We start from the raw sequence: 15,439 nt of genomic DNA, 5'->3' as shown, positions 1-15,439 counted from the left end.
GATTAAAAAAGGCCAACCACCGTCATTGACGCGTGGGCCCGCGGTGAGCGGCTATCATTAATAAAGCTGACCGCGGCAGTTGGGCGGCCGCCAGGACACGCGGCGAGTCCGCTTCGCGTCCGCACCGACGCATTTCAGCCGTAAATTTGAGCCGCAAATGGATCCACGAAGGACACGTTTTAGGAATGGGTCGGCGCGTTGGGCCAACACTTTTGTCCGCGACGACCCAAACATACGGCGGAGGACGAAATGGGTACCTGCGTTGGAGTTCAGGTCTGTCTAAGCAAGAACGGCTCATAATTCAAGTGTACCAAACCTTGATGAAACTCTAGGTTCAGGTACTATATACACTAACAAGGAGTTACCATAAAAAATACACTAACAAGGATCTATAAATTCAGTCATGCCCTGCGCTTTTTCAGTTTATAGAGTATATAAACACCCCCAATATCCTATATGAGAACACACGGTTACATGCTAAAACTCTATACAGGGGGGACCTGCAGCAACGTGAAACGGCAGCTTTGCAGACGAATGTGGCGCTGACACCTCTGAAATCCGGTCCATGTTCGCAGAGCTCCCGTACGACCTTTTCAGCTGCTCGCTACCTGCTCGTCTTGCCGAGCCGTGCCTTGCGCACCGCCTCTTGGATGTGCCTCTCGTGCTCCTTGAGCATGTCCTCGATATTCCCTCCCGGCGGCACCAATGGCCCCGAGTGGTGGATCCTCCTGAGCTTCCTTCCATGATTCTGACCACAGAAAGGCAATGGTACGAGCCATGTGAGATGAAAGAATATAAATCCTCAATACTTCCCTTAGCAGTAGCACACTGATCATAGCGTCCTGCACCTCTAGGGGGTTCTTGTTGTGAGATGATACAGGCCTATCAGCTGGCTGATTCTGAACCTCAACTGCATTCCTCAGTCGTGCAAAACTGTGGTATATGTGAATGCGATGATGCCTTTGTCCTCGAGGTAGAGGAATTTGCGACATGAACAGAACTGCAGGCACAACCAGGCGTCGTTGGATGATCTGTGTAACCTCCCATGTTCCATGTAGAGCCAAATCCAGGAACCTGCACCGTGGTTGGCAACCGGCGTGGCTCCACCCGGAAACCGGGCACGCTATCCTCGGGGTAGAACTTCACGCTGTTGCTCTTTGAACTGGCATGCGCGTGTTCCTGCAGGGTGACAAGGACAGGCAGATGTACTTCCGAAGGTGCATGCCTTATAAAGAGATGTGCTCATGTTTTAGGGGTAACTTTTTAGGAATTTGCCCATGTTTTTTAAAGCATAAAACCTGTTAGCTGTACATATTTAGAATTAACAAAACAGACTAATTATTTGATTTTTTGTACAACAATCTATTAATTGGGAACTCAAGCAATAATCTGGAATCGCTACCTTCGATTCAGCAGCACCATTGACAGCACGACTGGTTACATGATTTTCATTTCCTGGTTTGGAACATTCAGCTCCTCGTCCACCAAGAGCTGCCTTTCTTTGCCTGCAAGAACATGAATGCAGAGTATTGGCATTTGATTGAACCGCCCAACAAGGAGTGCAATGAGTCCAGATGGAACAAGAAATGGTGATGTTGGCAAGTGCACCTCCTCTCTTCCTCTTGCCTGAGTCTAACATCATACTCCTTGCTTGCTGGAAGTTTCGGTAGACTTGAAGGGTCACAAGCAAGTGGCTCTGTTTTAAAAAACTGAAAGAGATTTGAAACATAGGATAAGTACTACAGATCCTGAGATATTCACGTAAGCAAAGTACTACAGGTAGATGCACAGTCACACAAGGGAGATCAGAAAACCGGCAGCAACTAAGGTTACCACTTACCACTGATCAGTGGCGGAGCCAGCGTTGAGTCGTTGGGTTCAGCTGAACCCAACGATTTTTCCGTCGCTCCATAGGCATGCATGTATTTTTTTGGCATGAACCCAACAGAAAACCGTGGCTGAACCCATCAAATAAGGATCCCACGTACAGAAAAAAAAAGAAAAAAAAAACAAGATCCCACGTACTCCCTCCGTCCACGAATAAGTGTACTTCTAGCTTTTGTCCTAGGTCAAAGTTTTAAAACTTTGACCAACTTTATAGAGAAAAGTATTAGCATTTATGACACTAAATTAATATCACTAGATCTATTTTGAAATGTACTTTCATAATATATCAATTTGATGTCATATATGTTATCACTCTTTTGTATATAGTTGGTCAAAATTTCAAAACTTTGACTTAACATAAAAGTTAGAAGTACACTTATTCGCGGACGGAGGGAGTAGTAGCCAGTCAAAAGCCCAAAAGCCCACATCATGTGAAGTGCCTAGGTTTGTGCGTCAGTTCTCTGTACGAGTACTTGGCCGCCGCGGCGCCGCCTCTCGTCTCGTTGAATCGCTTCCTAAGAAAACTCAAGCAATCTCCTCTCTCCTGTTGGGTGTTCTACCGTCGACTGGTCGCCAGAGGCCAGCTGCTGAGCGACAACCCAACCACTAATACAGATTCAAGGTAATGAATCACAATCTGCGCATCTCCTCTGTCATATCTAGTCTACTACGACCCAAGTATTGATTTTTGCGCGAGTTTTCTATTTGCTTATCCCCTGTATTTTGATTACATGGACTATTGAACGATATTTATGAACTAAAAAAGCAAACCACCAGATCGAGATAATGATGCAGACATTTCAAGGCCAACTATTATACCCAGAAAAAATGCATCAAATTTCGATGCTGCAAGTAATCCGGCTGATCGAAAGAAATTTTGGGAGTACATAAAATTTTCTAAGAAGCTAGATGTGATTAGGTGAAGATATTTAATCATTGGATCTTATGGGTAACACCTAACTTTGATTAGGCACAGAGGGTCATTGAAGATGCTTCACCAAGATTTGATCCAGAATGATGGTTCACTTGAGTATAGTGACAATGTGCATAAGACCTTTTGTTTAGGCTGTTTTCATTTCAGGGATAATAATAAGGGACAAGTTAAAAGTGATACAATACCAAGTACTATAATGGTAGTTATGATAGATGGGTCAAACTAACTTATCGTTTTTTTCAGCGTTTCAGCAAGATGAGTAAGCTATACCTGAATCTATGAAGTTTTTTGGTCCTGGACTAGCTATAATATCTAATCGGTATGCCGTGCACTCTTCAATTTTTTATGTAACACAATATATGACAAGTGATGTCATATTTTCAGCTGTATCTTGCTTTTGAGTGCTATAATCTTTCTTGTGAGATTGTGTGAAATTAGACTTTACACTTGATTAATTCGTATCGATCTTCAAAAGTCAATAAATGAACCCAATGGCTAAATTTGCTGGCTCCGCCCCTGCCACTGATAGCTATTCATTTCAAAATATACTAACAGCGGTCTAATTTTAACTACACTAATATGTCAAACTTCCGAGAAGTTAAAAAAAAGGAGACCATGCAGGAGAGCTGCATGTATATTCATTAATATGTTGCAACACCAAAGAAAAGTCTGAAGAAGTTTTGTAAGCCAGGTATTGCACCATACAAAAGATTCTTATGAGAGGATCAGAAACTTACATCACTCTGAAGAGCTGAGGAAGCTGTTCCACGAACTTCTGGTTCTAATGAAAGCAAGGAGTCTATGAGAACTACTGTGGAAGGAGGAAAATCTTTGAAAGTCTCAGCAACACACCGCCTATATTGCCGCTGAGGCTTGAACATCGCTGTTTCTGGCACCTTTGATTTCTTGCAATAGTCATCCATCGGCGACCCACAGAGCTTAAAGATCTTGTGAATTTGCTCCACCTACGATAACATTATTGTAAAAAAAAAATCATAAGACTTCAACCAGCATAAAAATCTGAAAGGTAACTGATGTTGTTTCTGGATCTTCAAAGGCAAAATAAGAAATACCTCGGTTCTTCCTGGCATGATTGGTTTGCCAGCAAAGAGTTCTGCCACAATACACCCTGTACTCCACATATCCACAGCGACACCATACTCTGTGGAACCAAGTAAAAGCTCTGGTGGTCTGTACCACAATGTCACAACACGGCTAGTTAGTGGTTGTGGATTGTCAGGGTCGAAAGATGTTGCCAGGCCAAAGTCTGCAATCTTCAGTACTCCATTGCTGTCAATCAAGAGGTTCGATCCTTTGATGTCTCGATGCAGAACTCCATTTTTGTGACAATGATCAAGGCCATGAAGCAGCTGCCGAACGAAGCACTTTATCTGACATTCATGTTTAATTGTTTTAGTCAATGTAAGTTTCTTAACTGTTCAATGCAAGAGTCGGACGCTAACCACCTGTGACTCGGTGAGTTTGAGGCCTGGACTTGCAATAAGACCGGAAAGGTCATGTTCCATGTATTCGAAAACCAGATACAGGCTCCGCGACACACGAGATGTTACAATTCCTTCAAGCTTTATGATATTTGGATGATCCAGTCTCCGAAGAATATGGATTTCTCTAGCCATAAAGCGAACAATTTCAGGATCCATGTTGACGAACCGCACCTTCTTTAGTGCAACAATCTTCCCTGTTTCAAGATCTCGGGCTTTATACACAATACTGTAAGTTCCTTGTCCAATCTACAACTCAAAAGAAAGCATTCAATTAATCAGTATTCTTTATCAGGAAATTTAATATACATAAGCCACGCAATCAAATCAGTTGTTCACCTTGTCTAATTTCTCGAATGAATCGGCTCGTCGAGGCAACCAGCCTTCTACTGCTTTAGGCGCCACATTTGCAAGCCAAGTTGGCCACCCATAAACAACATGCTCACCTGAGAGCCCTTTCAACTCTGCATTGTTACAACTGCTGAACCTAGCATCAAAAGCTACCACCACCTTCTCTCCAGCATATGGCATGACTTTGCTGCCATCATTCGTACCTGATGCAGTCTTAGGGTCATCTTTACTTGATGGTTCTCTGTTTTCGGAAGTGGCATCAGCATGATCTTTGGCGCCTTTGGAGCAAAGGCAGCCCATAAGCACATGTGATGCCTTCTTGAACAAGTGAATCAGATCGAGACCAATCTTTGCAGTCTTTCTAGCCAATATCTGCGCTTGACAAGAAATGACCATTGCCTCAGATTCTAAATCTTGCTACAAGCTTGTTTATTTACTTAACCAAACAATGATTGAAAGACTTTCAGATGATCTTTCCCACTTTTATGGTATTCTTGGAAAACAAACTACAAGCTTAATTTTGATGTAAAAAAACATATTTGAGAAAATAGATGAAGTGGTACAAATAACCAAACAATAATCCGACAGAAACTGAATCCTTGAAAACAGTGCCAAATTGGACCTCAAGCTAAAACAGTCAAAAAAATTCCTTTCATTGAATTATGTGATTCCGACCAATGTGGCAAATTTGCCTGTGATTTGTAACCCACAAAAATTCTTTTAAATCCAGGCAAGTAAATATGGAACACGAAACACAATTCATGGATACAATTCTGACCTTTGGAAGGCAGCTGAACACTGAAAACTTCAGCTTGGTGTAAAGGCACATGCCAATAACAAGAACCAAGAACCTGGTATCAATCTGTTTTTCCCTAGCAAGAAAACATCATGGTGTCTACTCCCCATTACAGTCCTTGGATGGAGAGGAGAGAATATAAACAGCAATGCAAAGCGAAATTGAATTCGGAAAGACCAGAACAGAAGATAGAGATTTCGCAGAAATGAAGTTCCCTTTAAAATTCCTCTTTTATTTCTTTCCTAATGTAGCACGGACCAAAATGGGGAAAAAATCTCAAAAGGAAATGCCGCAAACCACTAGAAGTTTTTTTTTACAGTAACAAACCATTAGAAGTAACTGACAATAAAGGAATGGATAGGAGGGATTTCCGAGAGCTAAAAATAGTTATCAGCTATGTTCTGTTCCAAAAATAGTTAACAGGTTTCTTTCTTTATCTGTTATATACTCCTTTTGTAGATAAAAGGATCGCCGTTAGCTGTTTAATTACCATGTCAATATAAAAGATCAATGTTCCACATAACAGTAAAAAGAAGATGGACAATTAGACTACTAGCTATAATTTCTACATGAACACCTATTGCTGGAAAAAGAACTTAAGTAAATTACTAACCCTATTTATTATGGCTCAGTAAGCAATGCAACAAACTCTTCGCTTTTAATATGTGAAGAAGATTCATGCATGAGTCCAGAAAGTCTAACTGAAGCGAACAAATAAGCCATAAACCCAAACCCCTAACTTTCTGATACGATAATCGTGTTGTGAGGGAATAAAGGCAATAATGTTATTGGTGTGGTGCAGCAGTTGAGGTTAATATTGAATTTTCGACCTAGCGACTGATGGCATTACAGGTTAGTAACAAAGTATATTTCTTTTCTGTGAGTTGTGAAATACTAATTCTTATCAGTATCATTTTGACAAATCTTCTATTAATATTAGAAGGGAGGACAAAAATTATATTTACAAAATTACTGCTGTTCAAAATCCAAAAAAGGAGCACGTGAACTAAACAGTGCAGCTTTCAAATCAGCAAAACGTTGTGCTTCGGCAGTCCTGCCAGCACTAGTAAGAAGGCTGATGATGCAGTCATAATTCTCTTCAGATGCTTGCAGGTTGTACCCTTGTACCATGGAGTCGAAAATCTCAAGAGATTCATCATGCAATCCTGCTGCACCACAGATTCTCAGAACCACATTGAAGGTGACAATAGTTGGGGCAAAGTTATTTGACAGCATCCATGAAAAGAGATCCAGTGCCTCCTTGTGCCGCTGGTTGATTGCATAAGCTTCTATTATTGCAGTGCACGTCAGGGATCCCTTGGAGTCTGTTCGATTGAACACCCTCTGTGCTGCCTTCAGGTCCCCACACCTGCCATACATGTTAACAAGTTCTGCGGCAACTAACGGGAGAGGTTCCATCCGCAACTTCAACACCTGACCATGAACTTCCTTGCCGAGTTGTAATGCTCCAATATCAGAGCAGGCACTCAGTATCCTGGTGATGGCAACAGCATCAGGCCGACGGTTCGACAGCAGCATTGATCTAAACACTTCAATAGCAGTTGAAGAGTCTCTGTTCTTTAGGTAGGCATCAACCAATGCAGTCCAAGCTCGTACAGTTTTCTTATCCATAGCATGAAACACCCTGCGAGAGTATTCTAAATGGCAGCATGCACCGTACAGGGTGATGAGCGAAGTGCATAATGAGACATTTGGCAGGAACCACCTCCTCAAAGCATATGCATGGATCTCCTTCCCCTCGCTCAATGCTCGCAATTTTGTGCATACTGGGAGAACAGTACCAACCGCAACGAGATCTGGTCGGATTCCTTCTTGCTGCATCCAAACTATGCACCTCAGCGCCTGATCTGGCCTCCCATTGGATGCATACCCAGACATTAATGCTGTCCATGAGACAGCATTCCTCTTCTTGGTGCTATAGAACACTCGCCTCCCAGAGACCATATCACCGCATTTGCAGTACATGTCTACCAGCCCTGCGTGGACCTTTGCTACATCTTTACGGTCTGGAAACTTCTTCAGCACCAACCCATGAATCTCCCTCCCTAAGTTCCGTGCACGTAAATCACCAATAACTGGCACGATTGAGGTGAGCACCACCGAGTTCACCTTGACTCCGTTTTCCACCATCCACCGGAAATGCTCCAGTGCCTCCCTCTTCATCCCCTTGTGTGCGAACCCAGAAATCACTGCCCCCCATGCAACAACATCCCTCTCTGGCATTTCCTCAAACACCATCATCGCGAGCTTCACCTTCCCGCACCTGAAGTAGACATCCATGAGGCCAGTCATCAGCATGCCCGGCGCACCTGCAAATGCGTTCTTGACCAGCATGGCGTGTGTGGCGGTGGCCATGACCATGGATGGCCTGGCACTCCCAGAGATGGACTTGAGGACACAGCCGTACGTGTACTCGTTCGCATTAGCCCCAGCAGCACGCATCTCCACGAACCCGCCAGCGACACCATCCCCTGCCTCTCTCCGGCCCCTGCGAACGTGCCCGTGGAGCAAAGCGTTCCACGAGAAGGCACTGGCCCTGGGCAAACCGCCGAGCACCTGGCGGGACTCCTCAGCAGCACCGACCGCAAGATAAACCTCGACGAGCCTGGCTAGGAGAAACTCATTGGAGTCAAGGCCGTGGACACGGAGGTGGGCGTGGATCTGACGGGCGTGGGCGAGGGAGCGGCATGCGGAGAGGAGAGCAGTGAAGGCTGAGGGGCTCGCCGGGACGCCGCGGTGGGATAAATGGTCGAGGAGGCAGAGCGCAGAGCGAAGGCGGCCTGCACGAACGAGACGGCGGATCTCAGCGGAGAGCGCGGGCGCGTTTTTAGAGTCCGGCCGGAGCTCCGCTTGGGACGTGCGGGGGGCGGCCGCGGCGGCGTCGGCGTCGGCGAGGGCGCATGAGCGGGTTCTCGCGCGTTTGAGAGGCTTGAGGGGCTTGGAGTCTAGAAAATGGGGGTGCTTCAGGGCGGCGACAGGGGAGGAGGTCGAGGCCATGGCAATGGCCATGGCGAGCGTGAGTTTTTGGAGTGAAGAAGCAACCAGCTGGACTGGATAGAACCAAGCTGAGCTAGATTTAGGCCTACGGATCCTTATTTCAGAGGAACAAAGTGCGTTGGTGCCGGGTAGACTTTTAACCGACAATGTCCGCGATGCTTATGAGTGCGTTCATGCTATTGGAACAAGGAAGCGGAAGAAACCATTATGCGCAGTTAAGTTAGACATGATGAAGGTGTATGACAGAGTGGAGTGGTCTTTCTTGGAGCATATGATGACCAAGCTGGGGTTCCCTCATTCATGGACGGCCATGGTTATGAGGTGTGTATCTTCAGCTAGATTCTCGGTGAAACTCAACGGGGACTTCTCAAACAGATTTCTTCCCTCCCGAGGTTTACGCCAAGGAGATCCTATTTCTCCTTACCTCTTCTTATTCTGTGGCGAGGGTTTCTCGGCCCTTTTGAAACAGGCCCAGCGGGAGAAGGAGATTCAGGGTGTGGCTTTTGGGCGCACTGTCTTCACGGTCACACATTTACTTTTTGCTGATGACAGCATTGTGTTACTAGAGGCCTCCAGCAATAATATAGCGCGACTTCGGCAAGTATTACAAGAGTACGAGGAGGCTTCAGGTCAGAGAGTTAATTTGCAGAAGTCGTCTATCTTCTTCGGAAAGGGACGCGGTGATGAGAAGGATTCTATAAAGAATCTAGTTAGGATCCAGTCCGAGGCGCTGAATGAAAAATACCTAGGGCTACCACCTATGGTAGGCTGGTCAAAAGCATGCCAGAGAAGCCTCGAGGGGAAAGGTCTCTGGCTGGAAAGGATAAGGCTTGTCGAAGGCGGCAAGGGAAGTACTCATCAAGTCGGTGTTGCAAGCTACACCGACCTATTCGATGAGTTGCTTTCAGCTCTCCAAGAAAATGTGCGGGAACCTTAAATCCATCTCTTCAAAATTTGGTGGGGGGCAACCGACGGTGAGAAAAAAGTGCATTGGGTGCCCTGGGATAAGATGTGCACTAGGAAGCAAGCTGGTGGGATGGGGTTTCGTGACTTTGAAGTGTTTAACCAAGCTCTCCTAGCTAAGCAGGTTTGGAGGATTCTGATGACCCCCACATCCTTGTGTGCGAGAGTGTTGAAGGCACGGTATTTCCAGGTTATGGATACCATGGCTACACCATGCCCACGGAGTTGTTCATATACGTGGAGAAGTCTGATGCATGGAAGGGGTCTTCTAGCTCACGGTCTTATTTGGTGAATTGGTGATGGATCAAGAATTAATGTGATGCATGATCACTGGATTCCGAGGGCAGGTAGTATGGTTCCACTGGGAGCCAACTACGTACCAAATACGGTGAAAGTGGAAGACCTACTAGTGGAGCAAGGGACAAGTTGGGATGAGGGCAAGCTGAAAGTGATTTTTACTCCTAGCGATGCTAAAGATATAAGGCAGATTTTGGTGGAAGGTCCTGGTACAGAGGACTACAGAGCCTGGAACTTCACAAAGAGTGGTATGTTCACTGTCAGGTCAGCGTATCATCTCGGTATGAATATTAAGGAGTCCAAAAAGGCACTGGCCTCTGCATCAGATTCCGTTGCTGCCCACAAAAGCTGGTTGGAGCTATGGTCGACCGGTGTTCCGAATAAGGTTAAGATACATGGCTGGAGAATGTTAAAAAATGGGCTTGCGGTGGGAGCCGAACTTCTACGGTGTCGGGTTAAACCCGATTTCTTTTGTATTGCTTGTGGGAGGGAGGGGACTATTGTCCACAGGATGTGGCGCTGCCCCCATTCAGTTTAGTTCTGGAGAGTGCTAAGTCAAGAGGTCGGGGCACCATTACCGTAGCTTTCGAAACACATTCATACGCTGGACTGCATGCGATCATGGGTGTTTGACTGGTTTGTGGCGGCGGCCCATGAGGAGAGGCAGATTGTAATGAGGGCATGGTATGAACTGTAGCTGGCGCGCAACCGTGCGAGGGAGAGCAAAAGAATTGAGGATCCGGGTGCGATCGCCGAGAGAGTTATCTGCCTTGGCAAGGAGTGGAACACAATTGGAGAGGCTCCCACGAGCCCACCTGTGCACCGGCCCATGAAATCCTGGAGGAAACCGGAGGAGGGTTGGACAAGAGTCAACACGGACAGGGCAATGGCAAAGCAGGGCGGATCTAGAGGAGGTGGAGCTGTTCTTAGGGACTACCATGGCATGTTTGTGGCAGGAGCGTGCCATTTTTCCCAGCTGTTGCGAATCCAGAGACTGCGGAGCTATTTGCTTGTCGTCGAGGTATTCTTCTAGCGCAGGAAGTGAACGCCCAAAAGGTGGTGGTGGAGCTGGACTCACAGACTGCAGTGGGAAAAATCGCCAACCAACATCGGGACTTATCGGCGAACAGACAAGTTATTCAGGAGATAAAGGAACTACTAGGCCAGTTTCAAGAATCTAGGGTGGTATGGGTACGTCGTTCCGTAAATAGAATAGCGCATATTCTTGCTAGGGAAGGTTGTTGTAACTCGTTGTGTAAGATTTGGTTCCATGTGGCTCCGGGGTGTATTAGCTCGAAGATCTCCGTACACAAAGCTATGGACAATGAATAAAGTGGCAACGCTTTCCCGCAAAAAAGAATAATTAAATAGTCGGCACTTCCGTATTGAAAACATGTCAAAACAGAAATCTTTTTGTTTTCAGACTTAAAAATGTTATTTATAAATAAAAAATTTGATTAAAAATATATTTCATCATTAAACCTGTCTCAACGAGATTTTCAAAACTAGATCCCATATTGATATGTTTTGACGATTTTTTAGCCAAAAGTATCCATGATGTTTACACCGACGTTGCCATAGTCTTTACACTAAAGTTGCCATGAAATGTTTCATCTATTTTTTATTCTAGATTTAATGCTACCATTGTACTTCAACTACTTATTACGACAATTTTTATTAATTGACCATGGAAATTTTTAGTAATTAAGCATGGCAAATTTAATTCATGGATCATGGCATTTTTTAGTAATTCAACATGGCAAATTTAGTTCATAAATTATGACAATTTTAGTTTATAGATCTTGGTAATTTTAGTATTTTAACCATGGAAATTCTAGTATTTTGACCATGAAAAATATTTTTTGTATGGACCATGACAAATTTTAATGCATGTATCATGACAAATCTAATAGCAGCGATACATGCGTGCCTCGCTACCCCTTCTGTCACTGGGTGAGGACACCGCAAGATCGAACCCATTACAAAGCACCCCTTCCCATTGCAAGAAAAATCAATTTAGTTGGCCAAACCAAACAAAAGTTTCGGAGAAGAAATACGAGGCTATAATAATCATGCATATAACAGATCAAAGAAGACTCAAATAATATTCATAGATAGAACTGATCATAAACTCGCAATTCATCGAATCCCAACAAACACACTGCAAAAAGTCATTACGTCAAATAGACCTCCAAGAACATCGAGGAGAACATTGTATCGAGAATCAAAAGGAGAGAAGAAACCATCTAGCTACTGCCTACAGACCCGCAGGTCTGTGGTAAACTACTCACGCATCATTGGAGGAGCACCAGTGAGGATGATGACCCCCTCCGTGTTCGTGTTCCGCTCCGGCAAGGTGCCGAAAAGGGCCTCTAGATTGGATCTCGTGGTTCTGGAACTTGCGGCGGCTAGAATTGTGTTTTGTCGACTCCCCTAGGGTTTCTAGAATATTTGGGTATTTATAGAGTTGAGAGGCGGTGGAAAGGACCTCCATGGGCCCCACCACCCACCAGGGCACGCCAGGGGCCTCTAGCGCTCTCAGGTGGGTGGTGGGCCCCACAGGCCTTCCCTTGTGCACTTCCTTAGCTCCCAAGTTGTCTTCTCGGCAGAAAAAAATCTCCAAAAAGTTTCGTTGTGTTTGGACTCCGTTTGATATGGATATTCTGCCAAGTAAAAAAACAAGCAAAAAACAGCAACTGGCACTGGGCACTACGTCAATAGGTTAGTCCCAGAAAATGATATCAAGTTGCTATAAAATGAATATAAAACATCCAAGAATGATAATATAACAGCATGGAACAATCAAAAATTATGGATACATTGGAGATGTATCAACATCCCCAAGCTTAATTCCTACTCGTCCTTGAGTAGGTAAATGATAAAAATGGAATTTTTGATGTGGAATGCTGCCTAACATGTTCATCACATATTCTTTCATTTTGTAATATGGACATTTGGAGTTTTAGATGGTTCAAAGCAATAGTCTATATTTGACATCAACATGGCACCTGCAGGGTATGGGTATGGGTAATGTGTGCCCAAACTCGCACCTGTATCAATATGTTCTGCCCAAACCCGTACTCGTACCCACACCTCGGGTTTCTAATTGTTCCCGTATCTATACCCAACAGGGTATGGGCAATACCCACGGGTAAAAATACCCATCTCGGTATTTATATTTCAGCATGTTCAAAGTTGAGAAAACAATCATCAAGACATTCAAATAATCCATTCATACATCGTACGCATTCGTCAGTAGACCAATCATCAACACATTCATGCATCATAGAAATTTAAAAAAGTGTTAAGTGTGGAGCATCACCAAATTGGACGCTTGTCATGCTCTGCCCTTATCATTGGCAGATCACATACGTTCCTCGTAATAGTAGCCAGACGTTGCATAGGGCAGCCACGGCCACGACCATGTCCCACCTTGTAATGACCAGGACACCTAGGCCTTTTCCCTTTTGGAGGTGGCTACAGGTGCGAGGATAAAGAATCTACTTGACAAGTTGTACTTAGTGCCTGGCAACCTAGGTTTTTTTTTCTGAATCTAGTCAATTACACATGGGACCTACTTGACATGGTGTAGTAGTATATGGGTTTTCTGGTTCACGGGTATGGGTATTGCCTTCCCGTACTCGTACCTGCCTTACCCGATGGGTACAACTTTTTCCCATTTAAAACCCCATGGGTATTTTTATTTCTCATACCCTTACCCTAATAGGGTTTTTACCCGCCGGGTTTGCGGGTAGCGGGTACCCATTGCCATGTTGAATTTGACATGAAGATTTCAATACTCAAGCATATCAACAAGCAACCATGTCTTTCAAAATATCAACACTAAAGAAAGTTATCCCTAACCCATAATGCTCAATAATTGATCCATTCACGAAGCACACTCGAATATTAGCTACATCCAATGCACAAGTATGATCATAGTGCTCCCTAGTTGGTGCTTTATAAGAGAAGATGGAGACTCAAATAAAAATAAAAATTGCATAAAGTAAATAAATAGGCCCTTCGCAGAGGGAAGCAGAGATTTGTAGAGGTGCCAGAGGTCAAAGCTTAAATTGAGAGATAATGTTTTTTGAGAGGCATGCTTTTTCCCATCAACGAAAATGACCAAGTAATTCCCAATACTTCCCATGCTACATACATCATAGGCGGTTCCCAAACATAAAATAAAGTTTATTCTTTTTTCTATCATTCTTTCACAATCCATGGCTAGCCATTTCCACGGGTGCCTTCCCACTACTGCAGGATGCTGCTAACGCAACACTACAATCACATACCCTTTGAGAAACTGTGTGCGATGCATTAATCGCAAGCAGTAATGTAAAAAACCCGTCAAAAAAGATGCAAAACATTTGCGATGACGGAGACATCAAACACGGTTCAGTTTTTAGTTGCGTGTGCAACGAAGGGCATACTGTTGATCCATACGAATTGTTTGCGATGAGACAGAACACTAGAAACGGACAACCATATCAAGGTGTGTGCGATATACAGCATACAGTTCGTTCAGATGAACTGTTTGCTATTAGGAAATGCAACAGAAACAATTAGCCATATCAAGGTGTGTGTGATATACTGCATACGGTTCACTTGGACGAACTATTTTCGATTAGGGAACGCAACATAAACGGTTCAACTTAACAAGATGTGTTTGATATGCGGCATACAGTTCATAGATGAACTGTTTGCGATGAGCCAAAAAAGACACAAACGATTCGTGTAAACAAGATGAGTGGGATACGCGGCAAACAACCCACTCGGATGAACTGTTTGCGATGAGAAAATATAACACAGACGGTTACTAGAGTTAATTCATGTGCGATTCTATGTGTACTAAAAACTTTGAAAAATGATGCTAGTTGCTTGCGATGGCTCGAAGAATTGCACACGATGCGTGTGCAAGTACTCATGTGCGATGATTAGTAAGTTACACATATGTTTCCTTATGTTAACACGTGTGTGGTAACACGTCACACCGCATATGGTTGTCGGGTTGTGTGCTCCACTTAGTCTTCCCGCGCTCCAGTGAAGGCTTCCTGCGCTCTAGCAAAGGTTTCCCCGCGCTCCATAGGGGTGAATTGTAAAATCCCCAATCCCCTAGCCAGCTGCTAGCTATAATTAACCACAACAATGACCGCCAGCAGTGACTCGCTACTGATCCACTTGCTAGCTAGTTACCCACACATGCCGGCATACCCCCAACGGCCGACAATAGGATGGAGTTGCGTGACGGGAATGGGCGCCGGAGATCATAGTTTAGGTTAATTAATTATACCTCTAGAGCTGGATGATTCTGGCTCTGGAAGTATAATTAATTAACATAACCTAAGATCAAATAACTAAAGCTTCCCTAATGTGATCGTGCGCCGGCCCCAACCGCTAGCAGAGCACGCGCGAAGGGACGCGACCCGAGTGAGCATTGGTGCCTAAACGACGAGTAGAGTGAGAAGGCACGCGAGTAGAGTACGCCGCGGCTGCCTAAACGGCGAGCAAGCACATGCATAATTATTGCATATAGTAGATGAACATAGCCGGGAATAACCATCCAACAATATTTTTTCAATGACATGCATTGATATATTCTTAGTTAAATCTAAGGTCAAAGTTTGGTACTACAAAATACGAAGGGGGCCAATAAACCACAACAGAGGTAGTACCTACACGAACACCAGA

At 44.4% G+C, this 15,439-nt stretch overlaps 2 protein-coding genes across 3 annotated transcripts; both read right to left on the bottom strand.

Annotated features, from left to right (window-relative positions):
- Positions 1–348: 348 nt before the first annotated feature.
- LOC119308042 (probable serine/threonine-protein kinase At1g54610) lies at positions 349–6,311 on the bottom strand. Of its 2 annotated transcripts, XR_005149757.1 has the most exons (9): positions 5,453–6,311; positions 4,663–5,046; positions 4,288–4,572; positions 3,895–4,212; positions 3,559–3,786; positions 1,609–1,709; positions 1,403–1,505; positions 849–1,179; positions 350–748 (listed from the first exon to the last, which is right to left on the bottom strand). XR_005149757.1 is itself a non-coding variant. In XM_037584156.1 (8 exons), exons 1-8 carry the CDS (start codon positions 5,501–5,503, stop codon positions 907–909), a joined length of 1,743 nt encoding a protein of 580 aa, XP_037440053.1. In that variant the 5' UTR covers positions 5,504–6,311; the 3' UTR covers positions 349–906. The 2 variants fall into 2 exon arrangements, 1 of the variants encoding a protein (XP_037440053.1); XM_037584156.1 differs by having other exon boundaries at positions 349–1,179.
- Positions 6,312–6,430: 119 nt separating this feature from the next.
- Positions 6,431–8,566, bottom strand: LOC119308041 (pentatricopeptide repeat-containing protein At1g71460, chloroplastic-like). The gene has a single exon (XM_037584155.1). It carries the CDS (start codon positions 8,498–8,500, stop codon positions 6,440–6,442), a length of 2,061 nt encoding a protein of 686 aa, XP_037440052.1. The 5' UTR covers positions 8,501–8,566; the 3' UTR covers positions 6,431–6,439.
- Positions 8,567–15,439: the final 6,873 nt, after the last annotated feature.

This window comes from Triticum dicoccoides, chromosome 5B, assembly GCF_002162155.2.
Source record: "Triticum dicoccoides isolate Atlit2015 ecotype Zavitan chromosome 5B, WEW_v2.0, whole genome shotgun sequence".
Classification (NCBI taxonomy): domain Eukaryota; kingdom Viridiplantae; phylum Streptophyta; class Magnoliopsida; order Poales; family Poaceae; genus Triticum; species Triticum dicoccoides.
This window is presented reverse-complemented; position numbering and strand designations above follow the sequence as displayed.

What these genes read in the sequence shown, in the direction of transcription:
- LOC119308042 (XM_037584156.1), bottom strand. Translation starts at nt 5,503, where the DNA reads ATGTGCCTTTACACCAAGCTGAAGTTTTCAGTGTTCAGCTGCCTTCCA. An exon ending in TCAAACTCACCGAGTCACAG is followed by an intron (nt 4,213 to 4,287) that starts GTGGTTAGCGTC and finishes CATGAATGTCAG; the next exon opens with ATAAAGTGCTTCGTTCGGCA. An exon ending in AGGCAAGAGGAAGAGAGGAG is followed by an intron (nt 1,506 to 1,608) that starts GTGCACTTGCCA and finishes ATGTTCTTGCAG; the next exon opens with GCAAAGAAAGGCAGCTCTTG.
- LOC119308041 (XM_037584155.1), bottom strand. Translation starts at nt 8,500, where the DNA reads ATGGCCATTGCCATGGCCTCGACCTCCTCCCCTGTCGCCGCCCTGAAG.